The sequence below is a fragment of the Meles meles genome, chromosome 17 (genome assembly GCF_922984935.1).
Source record: "Meles meles chromosome 17, mMelMel3.1 paternal haplotype, whole genome shotgun sequence".
NCBI lineage: Eukaryota > Metazoa > Chordata > Mammalia > Carnivora > Mustelidae > Meles > Meles meles.
Window position 1 is genome coordinate 45,572,242 of NC_060082.1, and position 25,726 is coordinate 45,597,967.

The 25,726-nt window shown below is 37.2% G+C and overlaps 1 protein-coding gene and 1 pseudogene across 7 annotated transcripts in view; both read left to right on the forward strand.

Annotated features, from left to right (window-relative positions):
* Positions 1-25,726, forward strand: part of RALGPS2 (Ral GEF with PH domain and SH3 binding motif 2) — a 164,385-nt gene that overhangs the window by 33,147 nt on the left and 105,512 nt on the right. For 6 of the 7 annotated variants that reach the window (XR_006815507.1, XM_045982375.1, XM_045982376.1 and 3 more), the window contains exons 2-4: positions 3,910-4,056; positions 9,609-9,713; positions 10,837-10,887. Coding sequence is in view for 5 of the 7 variants with exons in the window: in XM_045982375.1 (XP_045838331.1) it covers positions 4,000-4,056; positions 9,609-9,713; positions 10,837-10,887 (213 nt within the window). In the remaining 2 variants the exon portion in view is untranslated. Of the gene's footprint in view, positions 1-3,909; positions 4,057-9,608; positions 9,714-10,836; positions 10,888-20,575; positions 20,715-25,726 lie in introns of those variants that run through there. The other variant, XM_045982377.1, reaches the window with a different exon arrangement.
* Positions 7,817-8,014, forward strand: LOC123928502 (annotated as a pseudogene).

Genomic DNA, 25,726 nt, shown 5'->3' on the forward strand with positions numbered 1-25,726 from the left:
TTCTGTCGTTTTGTTTTAAATACGGGTTTTTAATATCTAGGAATTTTAAATGCATTAAGGAAATACACAAATAAATCAGTGGGGAAAGATGGCATTAGAATTTTGACAAAAGAACAGTGGAAGCACAGAGGCAGGAGACTAATGATGTCTCCCCAGGAAGCAGTGGGGGTCTCATATAACCCTGGGCGTACATCAGAACCTTTTTCTTTTTAATTTCTTTTGTTAAATTGAACTTTTAAAGGGTGGTAAATAGCAAATATAATCTTGCTTAGTGTTACACTGGGGAGGGGGGAAGCACCGGACTGCAGGGTTCCATGTGGGGCTTGGTCCCAGGACCCTGAGATCATGACATGGGCAGAAGGCAGATGCTTAACCGAGCCACCTAGATGCACCCGGGCTGTTTAAATCTTTGGGCCTTTCCCAAGTGTCAGGTAAAATACGTCTTCAATACTCACTTAAAAATAAATGTTAAAGGAGAGCAAGTTCTGTAAGAAATTTTAAATATCGAACTGCAATTATGGTGTTTTAATACTAACCTGTTTTTTCTCATGAAACTTACAAGAATATTATTAATAAGAAGATGTAGTTTCTGTTGAACCTATTGCTTCTATTTTCACCTTTCTTACAGTTTTCCATTTGAGTTTCTTAATGTGGTTGTATGTAAGGGCGTTAAAGTGGTTCTTACTTTTGTAAATAGTGCTTAAAGTAGCTATATTTTTCTCTTTCTCCAGAGTTTTCATAAGGGGAACTTCCAGGACTAAGTTTTTAAGCCAAAGTGTATAAGCATGTCAATTCTGTATTGTCTGAATGTTTCTAAAGAAATTGCTCTGATTAATTGTATTTCACTACCATTTCCCTTATGGTTGCTTAACTCTTTTACAGTATGTTTTATAAAACTATTAAATTTCTTTAGCATAATATTCTTAATGATGATAGCATAATTTATTTTAGAAAAGAATATGTAACTACTGCTATGAAATGAGGTTAATCAGTGAGAAGTTGACACTTTGACTTTAATCCTTTGTTCATTTGGTTAAAAAGTACTGGTTTCTGGTGTGATTCTCATGAGAAGGTGAGGTGTTCAGGAGACTGAATAAGCCTGCAGTTTAATAATCTAATTCTATGACTTCAAGCAAGGAACTAAATCTACACATTTCAGATTTCCTGTTTGGGGATTATATTGCTTGGAGAGAAGAAGTATCCTTGTTTTTGGATTATAATTGCTTAGAAAGAAGCAATATGCTTGTTTTAGGATTTAAACCCAAAAGAGATTAACTGTCTATAGAAGTTTTCAGAAGAGAATAAGTAAGAAATAATTTAATTAAGAAGAGAGCTGTTGTGATGTCGGTAATTATAAATGATTGTGCTATTCATAGCACTAGGAAAAACATGTATTTGTCTTTAATTTGAACTTTCCTGTGTGCAAAGCACAGAAAGGTCCTGAAATACATACTAAAAAATAAACCCATTTCTTTCTCTAAGGACTTAGTGTTTTTATGGTATCATATGAGGTTTGTTATTCTTCAGCAGTATTAAATACAATTGACATGTAGTACATTTATAAATAGTTCTGAATATGATTTTCTTTAAGGTATGCTTTGCTGTAATTATTGTTTTTTTTTTTTTTACATGTAACGGATTTTAATATAACCTTAATATTTGTGGACTATTTGAGTGGCATTTTAATTAAAACCAGGCAAAGGAAATTTGATTCTTTAGTTATAGTTTAAGGTGTGTAATGTCTTGGGCACCTGGATGGCTCAGTTGGTTGAGCGACTGCCTTCAGCTCAGGTCATGATCCTAGAGTCCCCCATCAGGCTCCCTGTTCAGCAGGAGGTCTGCTATCTCACTCTGACCTTCCCCCTCTCATGCTCCTTCTCTCTTTCTCTCAAATAAATAAATCTTTTTTAAAAAGACTGCTTTTTTAAAAAGATATGTAATGTCATATAGTTTAAAAATATGTAATTTTTATTTCTGGTCTGTATTATCTCATTTTCAGTAAATACTAATATATATATTAGTATATATAAAATCTTTTTCTTAACACTAGGGGGCACTCTTGACTTATGAATTCATATCTAAATGACACTTTATGCATAGACTGGGATGAAATGAAACTGAAAACATGTCATTAATAACTGAGAGGCTTCAGAGAGAATTTGGATTATCATTTAATCATTTTATATAGCAGTGTAAATATAAGTTGATCCTTAATAGTGTCATAAGGATAATGAAGCTTACCAAATGAAATGCTGTAGATTAGAGGAAATTAAAGTATTTCTGTGCTCTGTTCACTTTTGCATTGATTTTCTAAATGAGTCTAAATGGTTTAAAAAACCTATTATTTCTAATATCTTTCTCATTTAAAAAAGAGTCTAGCATCATGTTTTGCTCATAGCAGGTACTTAGAGTATATCTGAAGAAATGAATATTAATTTAAGATGTGACTAAAGGGTGCAATCATTAGTAATAATTTTTAAGCATTTGAAAATCAGCAACATGTTTTGCTACATTGAGGAAACATTTTAGGCATTTTCATTCACTGTATTTGCAATTAGGATTTTGGAGATCTCCACCAACATGTATTTTGCCAGAGGTGTATTAAGGTTTTTGTCTTCTTTAATTTGAAGACTCTGTGGAATTTCAGTTTTGTGTGGTTTAAGTAGATAAAATCTGCATGGTCATTATTGTGCCCTTAACATGTGTTAGCACTCTTTTGTGGGTTTTGTATATATATTCATTGCTCTTCACTCCAACTCTGTGAGGTAGGTACTTACTGTTACCTTTAATAATAAGGAAACTGAGCCCAGAAGAGTTAACTGTTTGCTGGGTTCAAACTTAGGCAATCTTGTTCTAGAGTCTTCTAGATCACTCTCCTATATTGCTTCTCCAGAGAGAAAACTTAGCATCAAAAGAACTATTATTGCTATTTCAGACTCAGTTCTTAAAGTTGGTAGAATTTAATATACCTATTTTATAGGCATTTCTCATTTCTCTTATGCAAAAGGGTTCTTGAAATTAAAAGTTGAAAAGGGGCCCTGAGTCCCTTTGCTCCTGTCATTTTACGGAGAGGAGGAAATTCCATCCTAGAAAGGTGGAGTTACCAACGTAGTGCTATACAACGAGTTACTTGTGGAAAACACAAGTAAATACTCTGACTTATAGTATAGTGGAAAGAAACGTGGTGTTGTGGAAATAACATTTGACTGGAATTTCAGATGGCTTCAATTTTATTCTTGGCTCTTCATTGACTGGCAGAGGCTCTGTTTCCTTGTGTTATGTGAGCATTAAAAATGTCCTCCTTAATTTAGTCTTACTGGCAGTTGTGAAGATCAGTGAGATAATGATTGAAGATACTCAATAAACTTTAAAACTCTGTACAAATAAACATACCATGGTCGCTGTATGACACGTTTCATAATATTATCAGTTACTTGTTCTGTCTTCATAAACCAGTTTATCAGCAATGGTACACTTACTGTTGTCGCTTTATAGATGTCATTTAGATCCTGCAAGATTTCTTGAGTTATGCCTTGTGTTACTCTGCCACATGTTATTTTACACTTTTTATTTACTAAGAACTAAAAAAAGTTACTGAATTTTTCTCACGATAAGTGAAAAATATATACTTATGCTTTACTGATGAAGAACACAGCAGTAACATGTTTTGAGCAGTAACATGTTTTGAGCCCATTGGGTGTTTCTGACCATTTGAAAAGAGCATGTAAGATAGTCCTTGAGCTGGATTTAGTAATTTAGCTGAAATAAAAAATAGATTTCAGTAAAGTTTTTTATTTCTTGGCATGTTCTCAATACAGTGTTTTATTTCTTGGCGTGGTGATAAGCATGGATTTGTTGTCTCAAACTTCCAATAAGACAGGTTTAAAATTTTCTGTTTATTTTTTACAGGAATAATAATGTATTTGTGGCCTTGGACATTGAAGCAGTCAGTCTTCTGTTGCTGTTAACATAGCGTCAAGGACTGATGTTGTGGGAAGCATGGACCTGATGAACGGGCAGGCAAGCAATGTTAATATTGCTGCTGTTGCTTCCGAGGTAAGACATTTGAGAAGGTTAGCTGCACAGTTTCTTACCTGACATTCTAATTTTTCAAGCATTATGATTGGTCACAGATTTAAATCAGAACTTGAGAAGAAGAGCTATACATTTTTTAGTTTTAAAAAACTTTTTAATTATGCCATTCACACATTTACTATACATCTTAGAAATTATTAATCCTTATCCATTTAAGATACTTGACAAATAATGATTACTTAAAACTTTTTCTTGAGTTTAGTTTTAAAGGATATGTAGAATGTCTTTTTAGGGTGTTTTTACATTACATGAACCTTGAGGCCAATAGTACAAGTGAGAATGAAATATTCTTTTATTAAAATCACATAATTTGACACCATCTAGATCCTTTGATTTGAGGCCTGTTAAAAGAGTCAAAAACCATTAGGCTGAAATGTTGGAAGGGATGTGGCTTAGAGTGTAAAAGATGGAGGTGAAGACTGAGCTAGATGCCCATCTCTCGGGTTAATGTGCTGTGATTTTACTTGTGCTTCCTATTTTTTTTCTTTTTTTGCTTTGTCTTTCAATCCAGGGTACTTGCCCGTTTTCCTTAGTAACTTTAGTGTCTAGCTCCTATATTTCTCCTTTATTTTTCTCTTACTATAGATGATGAGAATAATGTCTATGACCTTCTACTTCCTTAGTCTCAAAGTTCATTAATAGCTTCAACTCCATTTTGCTCCAGCCAGTTACTTAGGCCTTGGTAGCAATGAAAATAGTCTGTCTATGGTTTTGATGATTCTTCTTATGCTGGTGATTTCTGTATTTCTATGTCTAGCACTGGCTTCCATCATACATTTTTTTTTAAATAGAGTACATTTTATTTTTTTTTTAAAGATTTTATTTATTTATTTGACAGAGATCACAAGTAGGCAGAGAGAGATAGACAGAGGAGGAAGCAGGCTCCCCGCTGAGCAGAGAGCCCCATGCGGGGCTCGATCCCAGGACCCTGGAATCATGACCTGAGCTGAAGGCAGAGGCTTTAACCTACTGAGCCACCCAGGTGCTTCCCATCATACATTTTTATTAAGCATTTCTGATGGACCAGACATTTTATGTATAATATGAACAAAATGAAGTTACTCATTACTGTTCTGCTGTGCAACCTGTAGAGAAAATAGTGCAGCCCCTTTCTCTGACTTCTGTTAATAGCATCACCGTGTCCCATCACTGTCTGTCTCATCACTGTTTACCTGCCTTCTGAGTTTAATCTTTAGATTTCCCCTTTGCGCATCACAGCCGCTTGCTCATCCCAGCGGGAGAGAGCGCACTAGCAGAAGTTAGAGCCTTCTGTAATTTATCATGGAAGCGACAGCCCATTCTCTCTGCCATGTTCTGTTGGTCACAGTGCTGCCACACTCAAGTGGAGGGAATCACACAAAGATGTGAGTGCCAGGAGACAGAGACTGTCACTTGGCAGCCGTCTGAGAGCCTGTCCAGACCTCATCGCTAGGATCCGGTCCTTTTCTCCTTATTTCTTCCAGTGCCATCTGAGTTTGGCCATTATTTCTTATTTATGTTACTGCAGCAGGCTTTTAGTTTGATCATGTACTTCCATTCTCTTGGTTTTGGTCCATTTGACTGGAATTCAATTTTAATATTCTTAGAATACAGCTCTTAAGCTTTATTGTATCCCCACTGTCTGTGGTTCCCCATTGCCTACTAATGAAATACAAATGGCCCTAAACCTTTTATTCAAGACTTCGTCAAAGTGACTCTAAATTTTCTTTTTAATCAGTTTAAGCCCCACTAATTACTGACTTGAAATTTCATTCTAATGAAAGAATACTACATCTTGCTGATGTTTGTATTGACCATTGTTTTCTCCTACTTTTGTTACAGTTTTCTCTGTATCAGTTTTTCTACATGGCATTTCTCTTCTCACTCCAATGTGCCCCTCCTTCTCTGCACAAAAAAAGACATTTGGCTGTCTTTCAAACCTACTTCAAATGCTACACTTTCAGCAGTCTTTTCCTGATCTCCTAAACAGATAGCTTTCCTGTTTTGAAACTATCAGTTAAAAAAAAACCCACTTTTAAAATAATTTTTTCCATAAATTTACACATTGTTCTTCTTTCTCCTTGAGAAAGAGATTATATTACATGTTTGTATATATGTCTAATATTACATGTATGTTTACTTGGTATTTTTATAACCATATTTTTTGACTATGTTAAGTGTGTATGTGTGTGTGTGTGTGTGTATGGCATTTATAACTATATATCCTGAAACATTTGGTCTAGTATTACAGGAAACAGTATATAATTATTTGTTAAATAAAATAGATCATTTTACTTGTGTAAAAAAAATCTGTTACCTTTCCTAAGAAGGTAAATGAACTAACATCAGGCTCAGAGTAGTATAATTTAGTACTTGGTAAGTGGACAAAAAGGCTGTCTTTTAAATTTTTCTACACTGTGGCAAGAAAGTAAAACTAAAAATACATATTCTTCACCTTCTCTTAAAATACAGACCTATTAAGATATCAAAATGCAAATGTCCCATAAATCTGATAAGCTTACAGAATGGATAAAATACTTGATCTGGGTGATGGACTTTCCTGTCTCAGTATCTTTATATTTAACTTTTACTAGAAGCTCCTGACATCAGAAGTTGGAGTGAATTTTTTTTTCAGCTGTTGAGAAGTATCAGTGGTTTTTAGTCTTGTCTCGAATAAAGAATTACTACTATTCCCTTAGTGGACATTATGTGTAAGTACTGTGTAGCTTATCAGTACCAGCTTATTTATTGGTATTGGGGAGGCAGATGGAAGCATCTGGCTCATAATTTGTTAAGCCTCTCCTAACAGCTTATAAGAAAGAAAAAAGGAAAGTGATTACTTGTTTGATAAGTAATGAAATTGCCATTATGATTTGCTGATTTATCTTGAATGAGTTAAAAACTTGGAGAAAGTTACGTTTAAAGTTAATGTCTTTACTTGACAGAATGTATTTAGTTATTTGGTCAGAAACTGATGTCCGATATTAAGTTAATACATGTTAAATATGTCTGATAGTGTTAAACTGATGTTTAACATTATGAATAAATTTCTAAATTAGTCTTGGGATATAAAATAATACTGTTGACATAAGCTAGCCATAATTACAGAGAATAAACACATGAAATAAAATACTACATATAAAATCTGATTATGGGACTTTGGGTTTCTGCTCATATATGTAAAAGAGGTTGGAATTCATCATTACTGCCTTCATAACCTGAAAAAACTAAACAAACTGAAACTCAGTCACTCTTAGCGCTGTCAGAAAATTGATGTCATAGGGCAGACTGAGAGTGATGACCCAAAAACTGGAGAGAAAGGCAAGTAAAGATTTAGTTTACCAGGAGAAGAAATCACTGAAGCCAGAAATGGGTAGGAACACTTAAGCTGTAGTTGAGAAATTGTGGGAGGCTACAGTGTGGACACCTTGAAGTTAGAAACTCCATTCCCCCAGCCCCCACTTTTGTGTTTTACCTCTAGAAGCTCTGCCAGGTTCTCACAGGGAAGATCAGAGAAAAAGCCCTTACTGCTTCTAGCAGGGGGAGGGGAAAATAACCATTTTGAAGTGTGCCCAATACATTCTGTTCTCCCCTGACCTCAAGAGAAACCACTTCACCAGAGCCTGATCTATTTGAAGGATGAGAAATACCCAACTCCAGCCGCCTCCAGCCTTTCTTTCTCACTTTCTACGGGATTGGCAGTGGCTGTGGGGTATTGAGAGGTATTTGAGGGCACAGGCCCAGCTTTGTGCAGTGGCAGTATCGTAGCCAATGAGGTTTATCCGAGGCGTGATTATTGCTAATTGAGGGCACAGGCCCATTAAAAGACCTGACTATAGGTCTTACAGAATACTTCTTCCTCAGTACTTTACCACCACGTAACAGGGCGCTTGTGAATAATGAAGGAGTATAGCTGAATGACTGGCAAGGAACAGATTCTATCCAAGAAGGAGTTTTTAGAGAAACCAAAGAACAACACTAGAGGAAATTGAAGACCCAGACACCTCAAGTACAACAAACAGTAAACACAGCGTAACTCCTGCCTGCATGCAAGTATATATCCTTACACTAAAGGCCTATTTACCTCAGTTCCTATTACCCAATACATTATGTCTGGGTTTCAGCAAATTATAAGGCCTGCTAAAAGGTAAGAAAAACACATAGTCTGGAGAGACAAAGCAGCTAACAGGGCTAGAGTCAGAGATGGCAGAGATTTTGGAATTAATCAGACTGGGAATTAAAATAACCATGATTAATAATGGTAAGGGCTCTAACGGAAAGAATGGACAACTTGGAAGAACAGATGAGTAAGGTAAGCGGGAATATTGAAATTCCAAGAATCAAAAGAAAATATTAGAAATCAAAAACATTGTAACAAAAATGAAGAATAACTTCCTTCAGTTTACCAGTGGACTGGTGGTCACCAGTCTGCTGACAAAAGAATTCATGAGCTTTTATGTCAACAGAAACATCCCAAACCGAAATGCAGAGGGAAAATAGAATGAAAAAAAAAAAAAAGAGGAATAGAATATCCAAGGACTGGGGGAGAATGACAGAAAGTGTAGCATATATGTAACGGAACTACCAGAAGGAGAAGAGAAAGGGGCAGAAGAAATACTTGAAATAGAATAATGGTTGAGAAATTTCCCAAATTAATGACAGGTCCTTCCTTTGAAATGATTTTGATAATCAAAATTGCTAATGAAAGTGAAAGAAAACATAAAAATGAGGCGTAAGGACAAGTGCTCAAAACTGATGTCTCACAGGGGCTAGGCTGACACGTGTATTATACATTGGTAACTGAAACTTTGGGGGTTTTTTGTGCCACTAACTGTAACTTAATATCCTGCCTCCATTTAATAGAGCATGATCTAAATGTTCTTACGGCAATGATGCTCTGATTTTAGCCCACTGAGGCAGAATACATTTTTATTTCATGGTATAGATGTGGAAATAGAACAGAAATAAGATTTTTCAGAGCCAAAAGCCACGTTTTGTTCTACATGTAGTAACAGCAAATCTGAACTTGAAATAGTAACCTTAAAGCAGAAAATCCTTAAATTTGTAATATAATAAGAATAGTATCAATTGTCCTATCACAGGTGTACATCACTTAGCAAATACGATTGGATTATTTAATGAAGTCCTGTTTTCTTATGCTTTAAGTTATGAAATGTTTGTCTTTTTCTTTAAAAATAATGTTTCTTTAAAAACATTATTTATAAATTATAAATAGCAGTATTCTCCTCCCTAACTTCCCTCTACCTCATTTGAGAATCATCAGTCTTGTTAAAATCTTTAATATCTGTAAGACATGGTAGGATGTCAGGATGAAGAAACTGACAGACAAGAAGAGGACTCCAGAACCTAGAAGTTAGATTTCCGGTTGCCTGACCCTGTGTCTAGAGCTCCTTCAGCTAAGCAGCGTGTTGTCCCCAGTGTTTCACTTTCCTTGTGTTGAACGCCGATCGAGTTTCCATGGCATTGATTGGGAAACAGTATTAAAATGACTGCATTTTCTTTCAATTTAACAGAAAAGTAGCAGTTCCGAATCATTAAGTGACAAAGGTTCCGAACTGAAGAAAAGCTTTGATGCGGTGGTATTTGACGTTCTTAAGGTTACACCAGAAGAATATGCGGTAAGCCTCCCCCCCCCCCCACCGCCCCCAAGTTTTTGCACATACCTTACACATTGATGCTGTTGAGCCAAGGCGCAGAGGAGGCGGTTAAAAAAAACTGAATGTGGAAATTGATGGAGAGAGAGTAGCACAGCAGGGGAGCAAGCAGAGGGATGAAACGGAAGGGAGGAAATGCTGCGGAGAGCTTTAGAGCAGCTTCCTACCTTAAACCTTTGGCTTGGCGAGAAAGAAACTTTTATAGTAGGTTTTGCCCCCTGCCTGTAACGCCCTCTCCAAGCCAGCCAGCTGTGCTTTATCGACCCATGTAAGAAGTATTTTTACATTTTTGTAAATTAAAGAAACGGAAAAATGAAATTTGAAGGCATTGCAATATCATGAAAGATACCTAGAAAAACATTTATTTCTTAACTGATGTGAATGTTCACTGAAGTTCTCCTTCTCCTTTAATTTGTTAACAGTGCACTTGATTTGCTATTGTTGAATGCTCTTGCATTCTAGGAATAAACTGTGTTCAGTCATAACATACTATTCTTTGGTATATTACTGAGTTTTAGTTTTACAGCTGTAGCCTTAAGTGAGACTGAGATAGGTCCACAGGTGTGTGCAGTCCAACAAGACCAGTGCTCCAAACCCTGAGCTGTGGGCGCAACCCATGTGTAGTCTTTTGACATGCGTTGCCACGAGAATACCTGCCATTGATTTTTATAAATGGGGAAGAAAACTTTATTAACATCAGATTTTATATTACTCTTTGAGGAAATACGACTTAATAATCACCATAATACTGCTCCATGAAATCAGTAGATCTGATTTTTTTGTTTGATTTTGATTTAATGTATGACTGTGTCCAAATTTTTAAAATCATTTTTATTTTCTAACTGTACCTCATTTATCTCATTAGAAGGTATGAATAGGTATGAGATAATTTGAAATAATCATATTTAATAATGACATAAGGGCATATTTTCATTTCCTGTAATCCCTTGTAAAATTGCCACTTTTTTCTAATAAAAATTTGAGTATTCAGTATATTTTAGTATAGAATATAATTTTAGTTTAGAATATATATCATGTTGTAGAATTCCTAAGGACAAATTGTCATTTTTTTTACCATTTATTTCAGGGTCAGATAACACTAATGGATGTTCCAGTATTTAAAGCCATTCAACCAGATGTGAGTAGTTTTAAGAACTTTCCTTTTAAATATACAGAATGGTTACTAATAGTATCCCAAATTAAGAAGTTTTAGAAACGTCAAATTCATATTAGTGTTTAAATGTTTAAAGCTTTTGATGTGACTGTCCATATAATATTCAGTCCTCAGAAACTCATGTGGCAGTCATAGATAAACATCACTGAGTCATAGGTAGGACTGTTTAAATCATTTTGGTTGGTTGGTTAGGCTTCATCACTCTTACAAGGGGTGAATAGACTTAGGTTAACTGATTTACCCAAGGCTTTGAAGCTTTTTCATAGGACATTGGGAATAAGAAACTGGGTTTCACGACTCACTCCAGCAGTTTTTCCCCTTACATCTCTTATTTATGACTTTGTAATATGACAGTGGTTAACATTTTGGAGAGAAAAGGGAGGATCATGGAAGGCATTTCTTACTTATTCTATATCTACCTGCTGGAAGCCATTTATTACGCTCTGTGTGTGTGTGTGTTCATGCCTGAGTGTGGTAATATCTGTTTTACTGATGAGAAAACAGGTTAACATTGTCTTTGATGCACAGCTAAGTGTAGGAATTGGGTTTTAGACTCTAAAAACTGATGCTTTTTCCACTCTTACTAAGTAAGAATATAAGTTTGATTTTGTACCCCAAAACTGAGTAAGTGATGAGGCACCTGGATGGCTCAGTGGTTAAGCATCCAACTCTTGGTTTCAGGTGAGGTCATGATCTCAGGGTCTTGAGATTGAGCCCTGCATTGGGCTCTACTTTCAGTGGAGTCAGCTTGAGATTCTCTCCCTCCTCCCTCCTTCTCTGCCCCTCTGCCCAGTCACATGTGTGAGTGCACACACACAGTCTCTCTAAAATAAAAGCTTCAAAAAAAAAAATTCAGTATTCAGTACCATAATATAGATAATTTTTTTTCAGTTCTTTTGGGAACAAGATATAGTATATGTGTTGTATATATAAGTATGTAGTGGCCCTGAACACTAATTATTACAAGGAGTTGGAGAAAACATCTGTGTCTTAGGTGGTATAGACAGTATTAGTCTTGTGACTTTCAAGTAGGTTACTTAATGTCTAAGCATCTCAAGTTTGTCACTTACAAAATGAAGGGCTGGGCCTAAATGATCTCTGAGTCCCTTCATTTCCACAGTTCTGTCTATTCCTAACATTTACTCCATACCCGAGAATTCTCTCAGTAGAACCATTAGATTAGGAATAGGAGAAGCAATGTATTCTACACATAAAGCAGAAAAAGAAAATGGCTTTTGTATATAGATGACAAAAACTGGGCACCTGGGTGGCTCAGTCTGTTAAGCATCAACCTTCAGCTCAGGTCATGATCCCAGGGTCCTGGGATCGAGCCCCCCATTGGGCTCCATGCTCAGCAGCTAGCCTGCTTCTCCCTCTCCCCCTGCCCCTCCCCCCGCTCGTGCGTGTATGTTTGCTCACTCACTCTCTCAAATAAAATCTTTAAATAAAATATAAAAACTGAAACATTAATTTCTTCACATCCCTGAACAAAACAAACTAAATTTTCTTTACAAATATTACATTTTCGGGGCGCCTGGGTGGCTCAGTGGGTTAAGCCGCTGCCTTCGGCTCAGGTCATGATCTCAGGGTCCTGGATCGAGTCCCGCATCGAGTCCCGCAGAGACCTGCTCTCTGGTCAGCGGGGAGCCTGCTTCCCTTCCTCTCTCTCTGCCTGCCTCTCTTGTGATTTCTCTCTGTCAAATAAATAAAATCTTTAAAAAAAAAAAATTACATTTTCTTTGCCCTGAAATTTGGCCATCTTATCTTTTGATATATTTTTTCCTTTTGAATAAATGGCAATGGCCATGTTGCTATTTCCTATGAGATTAGTGCTATCCAGTGGAAGTACAATGTGAGCCACTTAACGTAACTTTATATTTCCTAGTAGCCACATTATGAGCCAAAAATGAAACAGATGAAATTAATTTTAATAATTTTAGTTAACCTACAGCATCTGAAACAGAACCACTTCAGCTTTTGTAACATTATTGAGGTAGTCCGTCGTCTTTTTTTTCCTCTACTAAGACTTGGAAATTCAGTGTGTACTGTATAGTGAGGACATGTCTTTGCAGTAGCCACATTTCAGGTGCCCAGTGGTCATTTGTGACTAGGAGCTTTGGACATTGAAGTTGTAGATAATGATTACTGAAGACAGAGAATTCAAGTCAGTATGGGACTTCTTTATTTTCCTGGGACATCTAACACTAACTTGTGAAATTTAAAAGTGAACCTTAAAATTCCTTTGGCCCCAATCCCTTATCTAACTTAATACCAGTCTCACTGATTTTTTTTTTTTAAACATCCTGAGTGTCTTGTCTATGCCTTCTCTTTCTGCTCTCAACATCCCAATCCAAGATACCATTTTATCCCAGCTGTGTACCTCTTACTGACCTACTTGCATCCACTGACCCTTCTAAAGTCCTCTCTGTCCAGCACCCACGGTAATGGTTTCAGACATCAAAATCTCATATGATCCCTCTTCTTAAAACACTTTAGTGGCTTTCTGTTGCTCAGAGGATAAAGACAAACTATCCTAATAGGGTCTACAAATTCCTCATAGTTTCTGGTCTAGCTGCACTGGCCTTTTAGTCCCTGTCACCACTGATCTTGTGCATATCCTGATTAACTCTTCTTCATCCTTCAGTTCTCAGACCAAGTTTGACTTTCTCAGCTCAGGTAAGCTTTTCTTGTCTTCTGCAGATTCTCCTAGCACTCTCCGCTTCTTCACTGGATATGTCAGTTGCAAGTTTACATTAATGTTTTGTGATTCAGCAAGTATTTGCTGAGTGTCTGTTATATGCCAAACATTGGTTTAGTTCCTTGAGGCACAGCAGTGAACAGACTAAAATTCCTGCCCTGGTGGATCTTACATTTGAGTAAGGTGAACTAGATAGTGTGTCATGAAAACCATAAAGCAGCCAGAAGAGAACAGAGAGGGAGGGCGGTGGGAGTTTCAGTTGCAGGTAGGGTGGTTTCAGGAAGCCTTCCCTGGGAAGAGGCCGTCTGAGCCAAGACCAGAAGGAAGTGAGAGAGCAAATCATGGGTGTTTGGGGAAGAGTGTTCCAGGTAGAGAACAGCCAGTGAGCTATATGAGGGAGGGAGGTAGAGTGAGGGCTAGATGTCATCCAGGGCCTTGCAGATCATTACTCTGAAAGAGATGGGAAGCTCTTGGAGGGTTTTGAGGAGTGGCAGTTTCTGACTGAGATTTTAAGTAGCTCTTCAAGTCACTTCTGGCTGCTGACTTGGGGGTGGGACTGGTACTAAGACTGAACTGTGAGAGACAGTGTGGCTCGGGTCAGGATGGGAGTGGACGAGGTGATGGTAAAGTTGTCAGATACTGTGTGCAAGAGGAGTCAGGGATGATGCCAGGCAGGGTTTTTGGCCTGACACCAGAAGCATGTCGTTGATACTCTGAGATGGAAAATTGTTATTATTGTGTTCACAACTCCTGGGGCTGCCGTTCATACAGAATATTATGTGCAGTGCTGCCTTGTGGAGAAAGGCCAGAGCAGCAGCTGGTGGAGGAAAGAGCAAAGCCAAACTTTGGACGTGTTTGGGTTTATATGTTCGTTAGTATGCAGAGTTAGGTAATACGTAACTGTATTACTGTCCAGGTTTCAAATGTAGTTTGAGAGAGGTCACTGTAGAGGTATTTCAGGTGTGGGTGAGGTTACCAAGAAGGTGAATATAGATGAGAAGAGGGGTCCTAGTTAGTGTTTAGGTGGAACTAGCAAGAGATGAAAAAACAACAGCAAGTGATTTAGCCAGAAAGTCAGGTTATTAGTACGGAATTTGATGAGCCAAGTGAAGGAAGTATCTTTAAGAAGGAAGGAGTGGTGAGGTATAAAGTGTTGTTAATCATGTACTTATTTATTAATTGCTTGCTGCTTCCACTAGGTTTTAAGCTACATGAGGTCAGAGACCGATAATTTTGCTGCTTTTATCTGTCTGACATGTGGTGGAATTCAGTAGTTAGAATGAGAAAATGAATATAATATTCAGTAAATACTTGTTCAGTGAGAGAATGTTTTCAAAAATTGAAGGAGTAACTATTGGAAGATGTGATGTAGCACAAAAATATTCTTGTTAGGTGTTAGTCTCATATAATCAAGATTACGTGAAATCTGGCAGTATAAGGAGAATTTTGTCATCTGGCAGAAAAATGTTTTCTAATTTACTATGAAATATTTAAGACCTACAGCAAGGCATAAAGACTAATAAGATGAACCCCTGTGGACCCACCTAACCAGTCCTGTTGAAGCCATTCTGCGTTCTCCCATGTTTGCCGTCATCCCTCCTCCCACCAAGGGTAGCCACCATCCAGTATTGATCTATATCATTCCTGTGCTCACTAAATAGTGAGCTCTATTTCTCTAAGTGTATGTATTCCTTAGCAATAAATGCTGTTGCAGGTTTTTAATTTTTCATGTAAATGGTATCTTGTTGTTGTCTTTAGCTTGCTCTTACGTTCAGCATTGCTGACCAGCACTGATGGTAATATCCACACTCCAGTGCACTAATTCCTGAGTTGTGGAGCATCTTTGTTGTGGGATATCTTTGAGTCTGTTAATGACCACCAGTTATCTGAAATGTTTGTACAGATGTTGTTTGTCATGTCAAAACTCTTGCTGTTGACAAATTAATAGATAAAGCCATGAAGTCAGTCTAGTGTATTAATCTTTTTTATTAGCATAAATGGTGTTTACCTCATTATATAGTTATTAGCTTCACTAAAGAATGAAGACTTTTGTTAAATCAAAATTTAACCTCAGATATTATGAAAAGAGAGCATTATCCCTGAATCTAATAAATTTATCTTGTGATGCATTTACCCATTATGTCAGTATTTAAGTCCCTATATGACTTTATGTAAAACTTTTTTAAAAAGCATGTATATGCTTTATGAAATTTTTTAAAAAGATTTTATTTATTTGACAGACAGATCACAAGTAGGCAGAGAGGCAGGCAGAGAGAGAGGAAGGGAAGCAGGCTCCCCGCGGAGCAGAGAGCCCGATGTGGGGCTCGATCCCAGGACTCTGAGATCATGACCTGAGGCGAGGGCAGAGGCTTTAACCTACTGAGCCACCCAGGCGCCCCTACTTTATGAAATTTTAAAAGCTCTTTAGTTATCCACTGAAACTATTAATCAGAACTCACTATTATATGTACATATCCCTGTGTAATTTATTTCAGGTGGTAATTCAAGTTTTCTAAAATGAAATCTGTACAGAATTTGAACTTTGAAGAATATTTCTTCTTAATCCAGCTGTATGACTTGGTGATTGAGTGCAGGTTGGTGATTGCACCAGCCAGGTCTCACTCGATTTTTTTATAATAGAGGCAATTTGAGTCACCTGGAACTCACTGAAATATATATCTCTCATTAATTCAGTTCCCTAAGTAGACCCTATAATTCCTACCAGTTTGTGGAATTCTGTATTCCTCAGTCTTTTGTGTTAAGTACAGTTTAGGTGAACTGGTTCTACCTAAACTTGTCCTTTAACCCACTGAGCCACCCAGGCGCCCTACCTAAACTTGTTCTTAACTTGTAGGAAGGAAAGGGCACCTTGCAAAGTGCAGCCACCGTCTCAGGCTCTGGCCACTTACCTGCACAGTGCCTGTCACACAGCACACTGCAGAGTTGCTCAGGGGGAAAAGGAAAAATTCCACGCCTTTTTTTTCACTGTAGAAACTATCTCCCTTATCTTGGAACTGGCACAAAAATTGTTTATGGTACAGGGACTGTACTTAGTCATCAGTAGAATACTGGCTAAATAAAGTCACATCTTTAAGAGCAGATATGAATCAAACAAATGCTAAGTCTGGTTTTTCTCCAACCCTGTCTCACATTTGAAGTTACCTCAGATCGAAAGAAGAAAAAAGAACAGATTTTGGTACTTTGTTTTCTTAGTTTTTTTGTTTTATGGTCAGAAGAATGGAAAACATGCTTAACAATGAAAAGAATTTAATGCTACAGGAAGGTTCATCAGTGATACAGAAAACTCTTTGGTAGGAATATAACTACAAGAAAAGGTGTGCTCCGGTTTTATTTTTAAAGATTCCCTGTCTACGTGGTATGCGCCATCTGTGCATTATTATTACATTCAGAACCAACCCTAGGAGTCACTCCTTTCCCTTTTCTCTCCATCCTATTTCCCCTGTTCTCCAATTGATTTTACTTCCCAAAAAACTTTTCTCTCCTTCCCCATCTCTGTCAGCTCTGAACGATACATATATATTTATTTATTTATTTTTTTATTTGACAGAGAGAAATCACAACTAGGCAGAGAGGCAGGCAGAGAGAGAGGAGGAAGCAGGTTCCCTGCGGAGCAGAGAGCCTGATGCGGGGCTCAATCCCAGGACCTTGGGATCATGACCTGAGCCAAAGGCAGAGGCTTTAACCCACTGAGCCACCCAGGCGCCCCTGAATGATATTTATTAAAAGAGTACCGTGTTTTCATAAGGCTGCAGCTCACTGGCTCTAGAAATATGAGCACTCCTTTGTGTCTGTGCAGGATTGTTGGGCCTGAGACAGGTCTCAGCACAGCCAGTGCTCTCTGTACCGTTGGCTCCCTCTCCACTGGAACACTTGGCCCTGATTCCCAAAGCTGCTGCTACAGAAATCCTAAGAATCTTCATGTCCCCACTGACCCAAGCAGCATGGCCAAATTTGGAAGGTTCTATGGATGCTGATCCATCTCACACAAAACCCGCCTTTTCACTCTTCTTCCCTCCCCTTGCTAAGCAGCCCTCTCTCAGTGGTGGGGAGAGTGCACAGTGATACCGTTGCTGAAATGGTCATTACAGTGATCACAAAGAAGGAAAAAGTTTAGCAGTTTGATCATTTATAGTCTACCATTGTTAATGTGTCCTTACAACTCTTATTTCCATGGAGTTTTGTATCTCTGTCTTTTTTTTTCTTTTGTTTAAACCAGTTTTGGGCACAAATTGCCATGTATTTTGCTGCTCTTTTTTTTTTTTTTAAAGATGTTTATTTATTTATTTATTTATTTGACAGAGAGAGAGAGAGAGAGAGAGAGAGAGATCACAAGTAGGCAGAGGGGGTGGGGGAAGCAAGCTCCCCGCTTAGCAGAGAGCCCCATGCGGGCCTTGATCCCAGGACCCCAAGATCATGACCCTAGTCGAAGGCAGAGGCCCAACCCACTGAGCCACCCTGGCACCCCTCTTTTTTTTTTTTTTTTTTAATCAGTGTCTAACCTTCATAGCTCTGAATGGGTGCTCAAAATTTTTTAATTATTTAATTTCACTTATTTTAGCCTTTTGAATCCCCAAAGAGGATTTTTAGTGGCAAAGCATAAAAGCAGGGAGCCAGAAGACTCGCAGTTTTTTTCAGCTTTGCCATTTATAGATTGTGCCATTAATAGAATCTATTTCATATCTTTGGCCTTTTTAAAAAATTACCGAATCTATGAAGTAAAGGATTTTGGACTGTTGGTTCTTTAGAATACTGTTTAGGTCTTTCAGAATTCCTGGAAGTAGGATTGTTTTTATTGGTGACTTCAGAGTAAAAGCGACAGTTAAGGGTAGTTCTCAGTCAGTAATAAATATAATTTTGATCAAAGCTGCAGGAGTCTTAAGCAGCTGATAAGGGTCGAGTGGTGTTAGGGGATGTTATCCTCTCACTAGATAAATTCCACAAGGGCAGAAACGTTTGTCTGCTTTGTTCACTGATACGTCTCTAGTGCCTAGAATAATATCTGTTCAGTATTTGAGTTCGGTAAGTAACCATTCCAAGGCTTTATACTGTAGAGCCCACAGGCACGTCATCTCCCATTGTTTATCGTGTTTGGAATCATTTCCGCAAAAGTCTGTTACTAGTCCAAGAATGTGACTCTTTTAAAATAGCGTTCTTTCTATGGAAATAGGAGTTTTGGGTTTTTTCCCCACCCACAATTAAGAAAATTTTCAGGTTTTTTCCCCTAGTATGAATTATTTAATGCTTAGTAACAGCAGATTACAGATTTTGTGCATTCAGTAATTTCTGGGGTGAATTTTCTGTTATTTAGTTGAAGCTCAGCTCTTGTTAAGGTTTTTCCGTATTTCATACACATAGGATTTTCTTGGCGTGATTTCTCTTTTGATCATGAATGTTTGTTTTCTTTTAGAAAGCTCTGACATGTTTATAGGGCTTCCCTCCAGTGTGAGTTCTTTCATGTTGAGGAAGGAATGACTGCTATTTTGAAGGTGTATTACATTTATGGCTTTTTTGGGTCTTGTCTATTACAAATTCTCTTATATTCTATAAAGCTTATATTTGTTCTGATGACATTGGTATGTTTATTACATCAATAGGGTTTCTCTTCAGAATGAGTATTTTATTACTCAGCACAGGACGTGTTATGACAGAAAGTTTGCTTGCAATCAGACTTTCTTTCTAATCGCAATTCTCTGGTGCTTTTGATCATTCTTAAAGGGTGAACTGTGCTGGAAATCTGTACTGTAGTCATTACACACTGGATAACGTTTGCCTCTTTTACGAGGTTCTCAAGTGTTCGTAAAGTGTCTGGCTCTGACTGAAGGTTCCTGACATGTATTGCATTCAAAGAAGAAAGTTTCACACTTTATTATAAAGTTCTAGTAAGTCATTTAGATTATTTCAATAAACAGACATTATATACAGAGCAGAGATACACTAGAGATTGAGGAAGAATTGTGATGAAATGAGGAAAAGTACATAATAGGTAATTCTGACTCTTACTAAAACATTTCTGAAAAACTTAAAGTTGATATATAAAACTGATATTTCTGACAGTATGTTGAAGGCCATTCTGTATGCTAACATTTTTGTGTATGTTAGAGACTAGAATCTTGGCAACGTCCCAGATTCCAAAATCAGGAATACCATAATTCTGTGTTGTTGTTGTTGTTTTTAATGAAAATTATCATTTGCATTAGAATTAAAATGTAAACAATTCATGAATATGGTGAGAGGTTTGAAGAAAACAAAGATGACATGAAAGACTTGGAATTTTCTGTTAGAAGCAAGGTGGAAACCCTTCTGTATGTTATATTATTGCTGCTCATCACCATGAGTGTGGTGTATTAAGCTTAGGCTTAGAAAAAAACCAGAGAAGGAAGGGGGAACATTGTTGATTACGGGAGTGGGTGTATCATGGCATCAGTGGTAGCAGAAGGTAGCTCCTGCCTTTATCTCTGCTTTCATTCTAGGGGCAGCTGTAATATGTCGGGAGGAAGGCAGAGGGGGAACAGAGGATGTGACTACATTAGAAAAGAAAGTGATACTTTCGATTTAACATAACGCATTAAAGTTTTATAGTTTCAAAACTTTATTCTGTTGATTAAAAATACAGGAATCATAACGAGCACATCATCTGTGGCTGAGACTTCTTTCTAAATAGCCATATAGGCTGAATGCTGATGGAGATACCATCTCCCTTTAGAGCTTTGCATCTTTTGAGCAGAAGAGTACCTTAGCATAATGACCTTCTTCTGTGTGTCAGCTGTACTTCAGTGAAACAAAAAAAAGGTCTTCTTTCGAGGATTCTCTGCCCCACCCCCCGCAGTCTTTTATAGATTCCATCACTTTTTCTTGTCTTCTCTCAATCTCTGTCTACATGCTGGTCTATATTGGCCTTTTCTCTTCTTCTATCTTTAGGTATCCCTACAACATCACCCTTAGAGCAGTCCTTTTAAGAGTGTTGGAACCTACAAGATGAAATTTAGAGCAAGAATTTGACTTTACAGAACAAACCTACAAGAGACATAAGAGAAGCTGTGACTCCTGTGAAATTCAGTAATTCTTTCATAGGGTAGGTGGTCGTGAGTTGTGGTGTTTGCTCCCCACGTGCTTCCAAAATAAACTCAGTGGAAAGTCGGGCTTCACAGTTTTATGGCTCAGAGTGAGCCCATGAGTATTCTTCCACATATTCTTTCGATGACCATTTAAAAATTGCATTTGTATCTGTGAATTGCTGTTAGATTTCTTTTTACTGCCTGATTTTAAAATTGTAAGTTAATCCATTTGAACAGGTTTTAAGAGGTATCAAGGCTGGTGTATTTCATTAAGCCTTTGCTAAAATAGAGGCTTACTTACACAGTATACTTAAATCAGTCCTATTCTTAAGCCAGACTCTTAAAAAAAAATCATTTGAGTCACTAAGCTTGCTTTTTGGTGTTCATGGGAGATGTTTTAGTATCTAATAACCCTTGACTAGGCTGATATGTTGTCAAATGCAAGATACCACTGGTGGGAGAATTTATTTCTCAGATTGCTTATAGTGTTTTCTGGAGGAAGATCCTGGAGTCTGAGACAAAAAGAGACAGAGACAAAGGGAAAAGCAATTTTTTTTTCCTCACAGAGTTCTGTGGTTGTTGAGAGAGAGGTGGGGCAGGGCAAAATTCCTTTAAGGCTAGCTAATGTAAGTGCTGGTCAGGGTTTAAGAAGAAAGTAATGAATTCATTCCTGGAGTCCCAATGCAATTCCAGCTCCATAATTCATTAAATGAGATTTTTTTTTTTTTTAAAGATTTTATTGACTTATTGGACAGAGAAAGAGAGAGAGATCACAGGTGGGTAGAGAGGCAGGGAGAAAGAGAGGGGGAAGCAGGCTCCCCGCTGAGAAGAGAGCCCCATGTGGGGCTTGATCTCAGGACCCTGAGACCATGACTTGAACCGAAGGCAGAGGCTTAACCCACTAAGCCACCCAGGTGCCCCATTAAATAAGATTTTTATTGTTGTTGACTTTTTATTTTGAGGTAATTACAGATTCACTAGAACTTGGGAAAAAAATCGTACAGGGATAATAATAGATTCATAGATTATAGATTCATAGGAAGTTGCAAAAATATTGCAGAGAAGTGCCACTCACCCTTCACCAGTTTCCCCTAGAAGCTACATCTTAATGTAAGTATGGTACAGTAGCTGGACCAGGGAATGGACGTTTGTACAACACGTGCCTGTATAGTTCTGTAACATTTTTTTCTATGTATAGTTTTGTCTAACCATCCCCTCAGTCAAAATACAGAACTATTGCAATACCACAGTGATTTCTCTCCCTTGTGTTAGCCCTCTTTAGTCAGCCAGTCCCACTCCTACTCACTCCCCACCGTCCTTAACTCCTAGAACCACTAATCTGTTCTCCATCATTGTAGTTTATTGTTGTATCAGATGAAATATAGCATCATCTCAAAATGGAAATCCTTTCTGAAGCAGAAGCTACTGTTTTAACAGGTTTTAAAAAACCTGCTTGTGTCTTACATTTTCTGATTACAGATTTCTTTATTTTTTTTTAATATTTTATTTATTTATTTGACAGAGATCACAAGTAGGCAGAGAGGCAGGCAGAGAGAGGGGGGCGAAGCAGGCCTCCCTGCCGAGCAGAGAGCCCGATGTGGGGCTTGATCCCAGGACCCTGAGATCATGACCTGAGCCAACGGCAGAGGCTTAACCCACTGAGCCACCCAGGTGCCCCTAATTACAGATTTCTTTAAAATGGTGGGGTCCAGTGGAATTTTCATCCATTTGCTACCAACTACATGGAATCATTCATCCCCACCTGCTTTCTGTCAGCTTAGTTAAAGGGACAATGCATTTTTTCCATTAAGTTAATGATGTTGAAATATACTAAGAATTAGATGAATTTTTTATCCAAATTTTTATCCATTTTTATCATTTTTTATTTGAGGAGTCAGAAAAGCATTTGGAAGTTTTTAGTGTAAAAAAAATAAAGCTGTAGTTCACTGATACTTTTATCTGGATTCCTTGTTTATTATAATTTATAATAATGATGAAGATAGGTTCAAAGGAGTTGATATGTATAAAACACTTAGACTACTGCCCGGTGTACAGTAATCTCTGTAGTGTTAACTCTACTTTTACTGCTGCTGTTAAGACAGCCGTTCTCAGGCTGAAAAGGCCTTTCCAAACATAAAACCAGAAGATGAAATCACACAGAAGAGGACAATATAAGTATCAGCTACTTTAAACAAACAGAAACCAGGCCTCAGTACGCACATAAAGAAGATTGGGAAGGTGTGTTTTCACAGATTGTCTGTGGTGGGTTTATAGTTGGTTCATGGCCCCACCCTCCCTTTTCTCTCTTTTTAACAAACGTAATTACTCTTACAATTGGGGAAATTAAAGCAATGAAAGGGGATAAATATACCCCGATTCAGTAAGACTTTTAAGAAAATGATACTCGGTAATAGTATAAATGACTCAGTATTTCAGGAGGGCAGTTTGATGGGTATCAAAGCCTTGAAAAAGTTCATCCTCTTTGACCTAGTGATTTTACTTCTAGGACTGTAAATTTAGGAAATGACCAGAAATGTGAGAAAAGGTACAAGGATATTCATTAGTTAGAGTGTAGCCTTCTAACAGGAGGGTGAAATTCACTTTCTGTGTAAAAGTTTGTTACTGAGTTTGAACTGTTAAATGGCTACATTGCGTAGTTTGATAAGTATAGTATCAATTTGACACAGACACTTTGATCATGGCATTAATACAAATTTGGGAATAATACTAATTGGTTAAAAACAATTCAGTATTTATAGATGTAATCCTAGGAAATTGTCCTAAAATATGATGTCTCTATATAGTTATATTAATATATATTCATATAGTTAAATATTTATATTTTTAAAATAATACTTTGTAGTAGATGTTTTTAATATAGTTATCATGTCGTTTTTACATTCATATAATGTCTGTCACTATTTTCTATCTATACAGGGAGGTAATGTGAAATGGATATTTAGGCTCAGTAACAAACAATTCTTTTTTTTACTGTTGTTTTATATTTTCCTCCAGTAATTTCAAATCTGAAGGTTGTAATCTAGCTTTAGGTTTTAAAAAAGTTAGTAATTGGTATCTTCAGAGCATTTATTGCTTATCTACTGTGCTGAAGCAGTAATTGCTGTTTCTTCTCTCAGTGTATTCTCCATCTCAGTTACTTGGGCCAGAAAAGAGAATTTGTGTATCTCTGGATACCTCATTTCTGGCTTATGCTATATAGATCCAGTTTTGATCAAGGCCTGCCTGCCTCCAAAATATCTGAATCTACCACTTTTTTTCAGTATTCACTGAAATCACGCCAGTCAAGGGAGTAGTACTTGTGTTTTTGAAGTATTGTATCATCATAACTATTTCCTCCATCTTCCGCTTAGACTGTTTCTTTTTATTTCTGTTTCTAAATTTTATGGAAGATAGGAGTACATCACATTTAAGAAGTCACATATTTTCATCAGCCCCATCCTCGAGCTGCATACCCATCCAGTGTCTTGGTTGTTCCTCCTTGGAGGAGTTTATGTCCAGTTTTCAAATAATGCATCTAAATGTCTATCGTTTATAATTTTTAAAATTTTGGATATGATTTATTGACTCTGTAGAAGATGATTTCATAGTCTTACATTCTGTTCCCCTGACATTTACACAGTTCACTTCCTCTTCTTTTTTGCATGTAGTTATGTCATAATTTTGACATGAATAAGTAATCATGACTCAACTATTCTTTACAACTGAGCCGTGCTTACTTACTTAAATTTTGTTTTCCTTGAGCTAATAACTTAATTAAGCTTTCTCTGTACTGGTCACTAATTTTTCTGCCAGTGGTGAATATAGTGAATGCCTTCTCAGTGTGTTCAAACTCTTAGACATTTCTTCATCTTTGAGAGGCACCCTTCTTGTAATTTCTGTCTTCTTGCTAGTTAATGTCTGAGCTGTTGTTCTTTTTTTTAAAAAATTAATTTATTTATTTGACAGCGAGAGAGGGAACACAAGCAGGGGGAGTGGGAGAGGGGAGAAGCAGGCCTCCAGCTTTGCAAGGCGCCTGATGCAGGGCTTGATCCCAGGACGCTGCAATCCCAGGATCCCAGGACCCTGAGCTGAAGGCAGGCACTCAATTGACTGAGCCACCTGGGTGCCCCTAAGCTGTTGTTCTTAAGCTCTGCCCACAGTTGTGTCCCAGGATCTCCCTTTACTGTTAATCTGGGTATTCCTAGTATTTCCTTTCTATTTCCTAGTATTTCTATGTTTGTTAATAAGTTTCCTGGATCCCATGTTTTCCTTTATCTTAATTTGCTAGTTTGTTTTAAGGAACCATATAATTTTGCTGGCTCTCTGAGAATAGGTACATAGAAAACAAATTCTCTGAGACTTTCATGTCTGAAAATCTCTGCAGTATATTTTCATATTTAATTCACATTTTTGTTGGACACAATTCTAGGATTTTGAAGACATTATTTCAGTTGTCTTCGACTTTCAGTGTTACTCTTGAGGTATCGATGCCTTTGATCCCTTTTTCTGCCTGTAATCTATTTTTATTTTGCTTTGTTTTTTAATCTTACTGATTTATAATCCCTTAGTTTCTAATACTCTAAACTTTTTGATGTTAGGCCTTGATTTTGAGGTGTGTGTGTTTTTTTTTAATTTACCCCATTATAAAAGGCATGAGATAGGTCTTTTCCTGTCCTTAAGGTCTAGAGGCATTAAAAAAAACATTTTGTTAAGTTATTTTTCTCTGTTCTTGTTATTATGCAGACATTGACTCTTATGGACTCTATAAACATAATATCTTGTCTCCTATTTTGAGTTTATTTTGTAAAAGATTTTATCACCTTTATCTCACAACTCTTATGTTGGTTTTTAAAATCTCCCTTACCATGTTTTTCATTTCTAAAAGCTCTGTTTTGTCCTCTAAATATATCCTCCTGTTTTTGCCTAATGGGAGCAATACCTTAGCTATCTGAAAGTAATAGTTGTATGATTTTTTTTTTCTGTTTTTGTTTGTTTTCCTGCCTTAACTCAGTTTGCTCAGATTAGATAG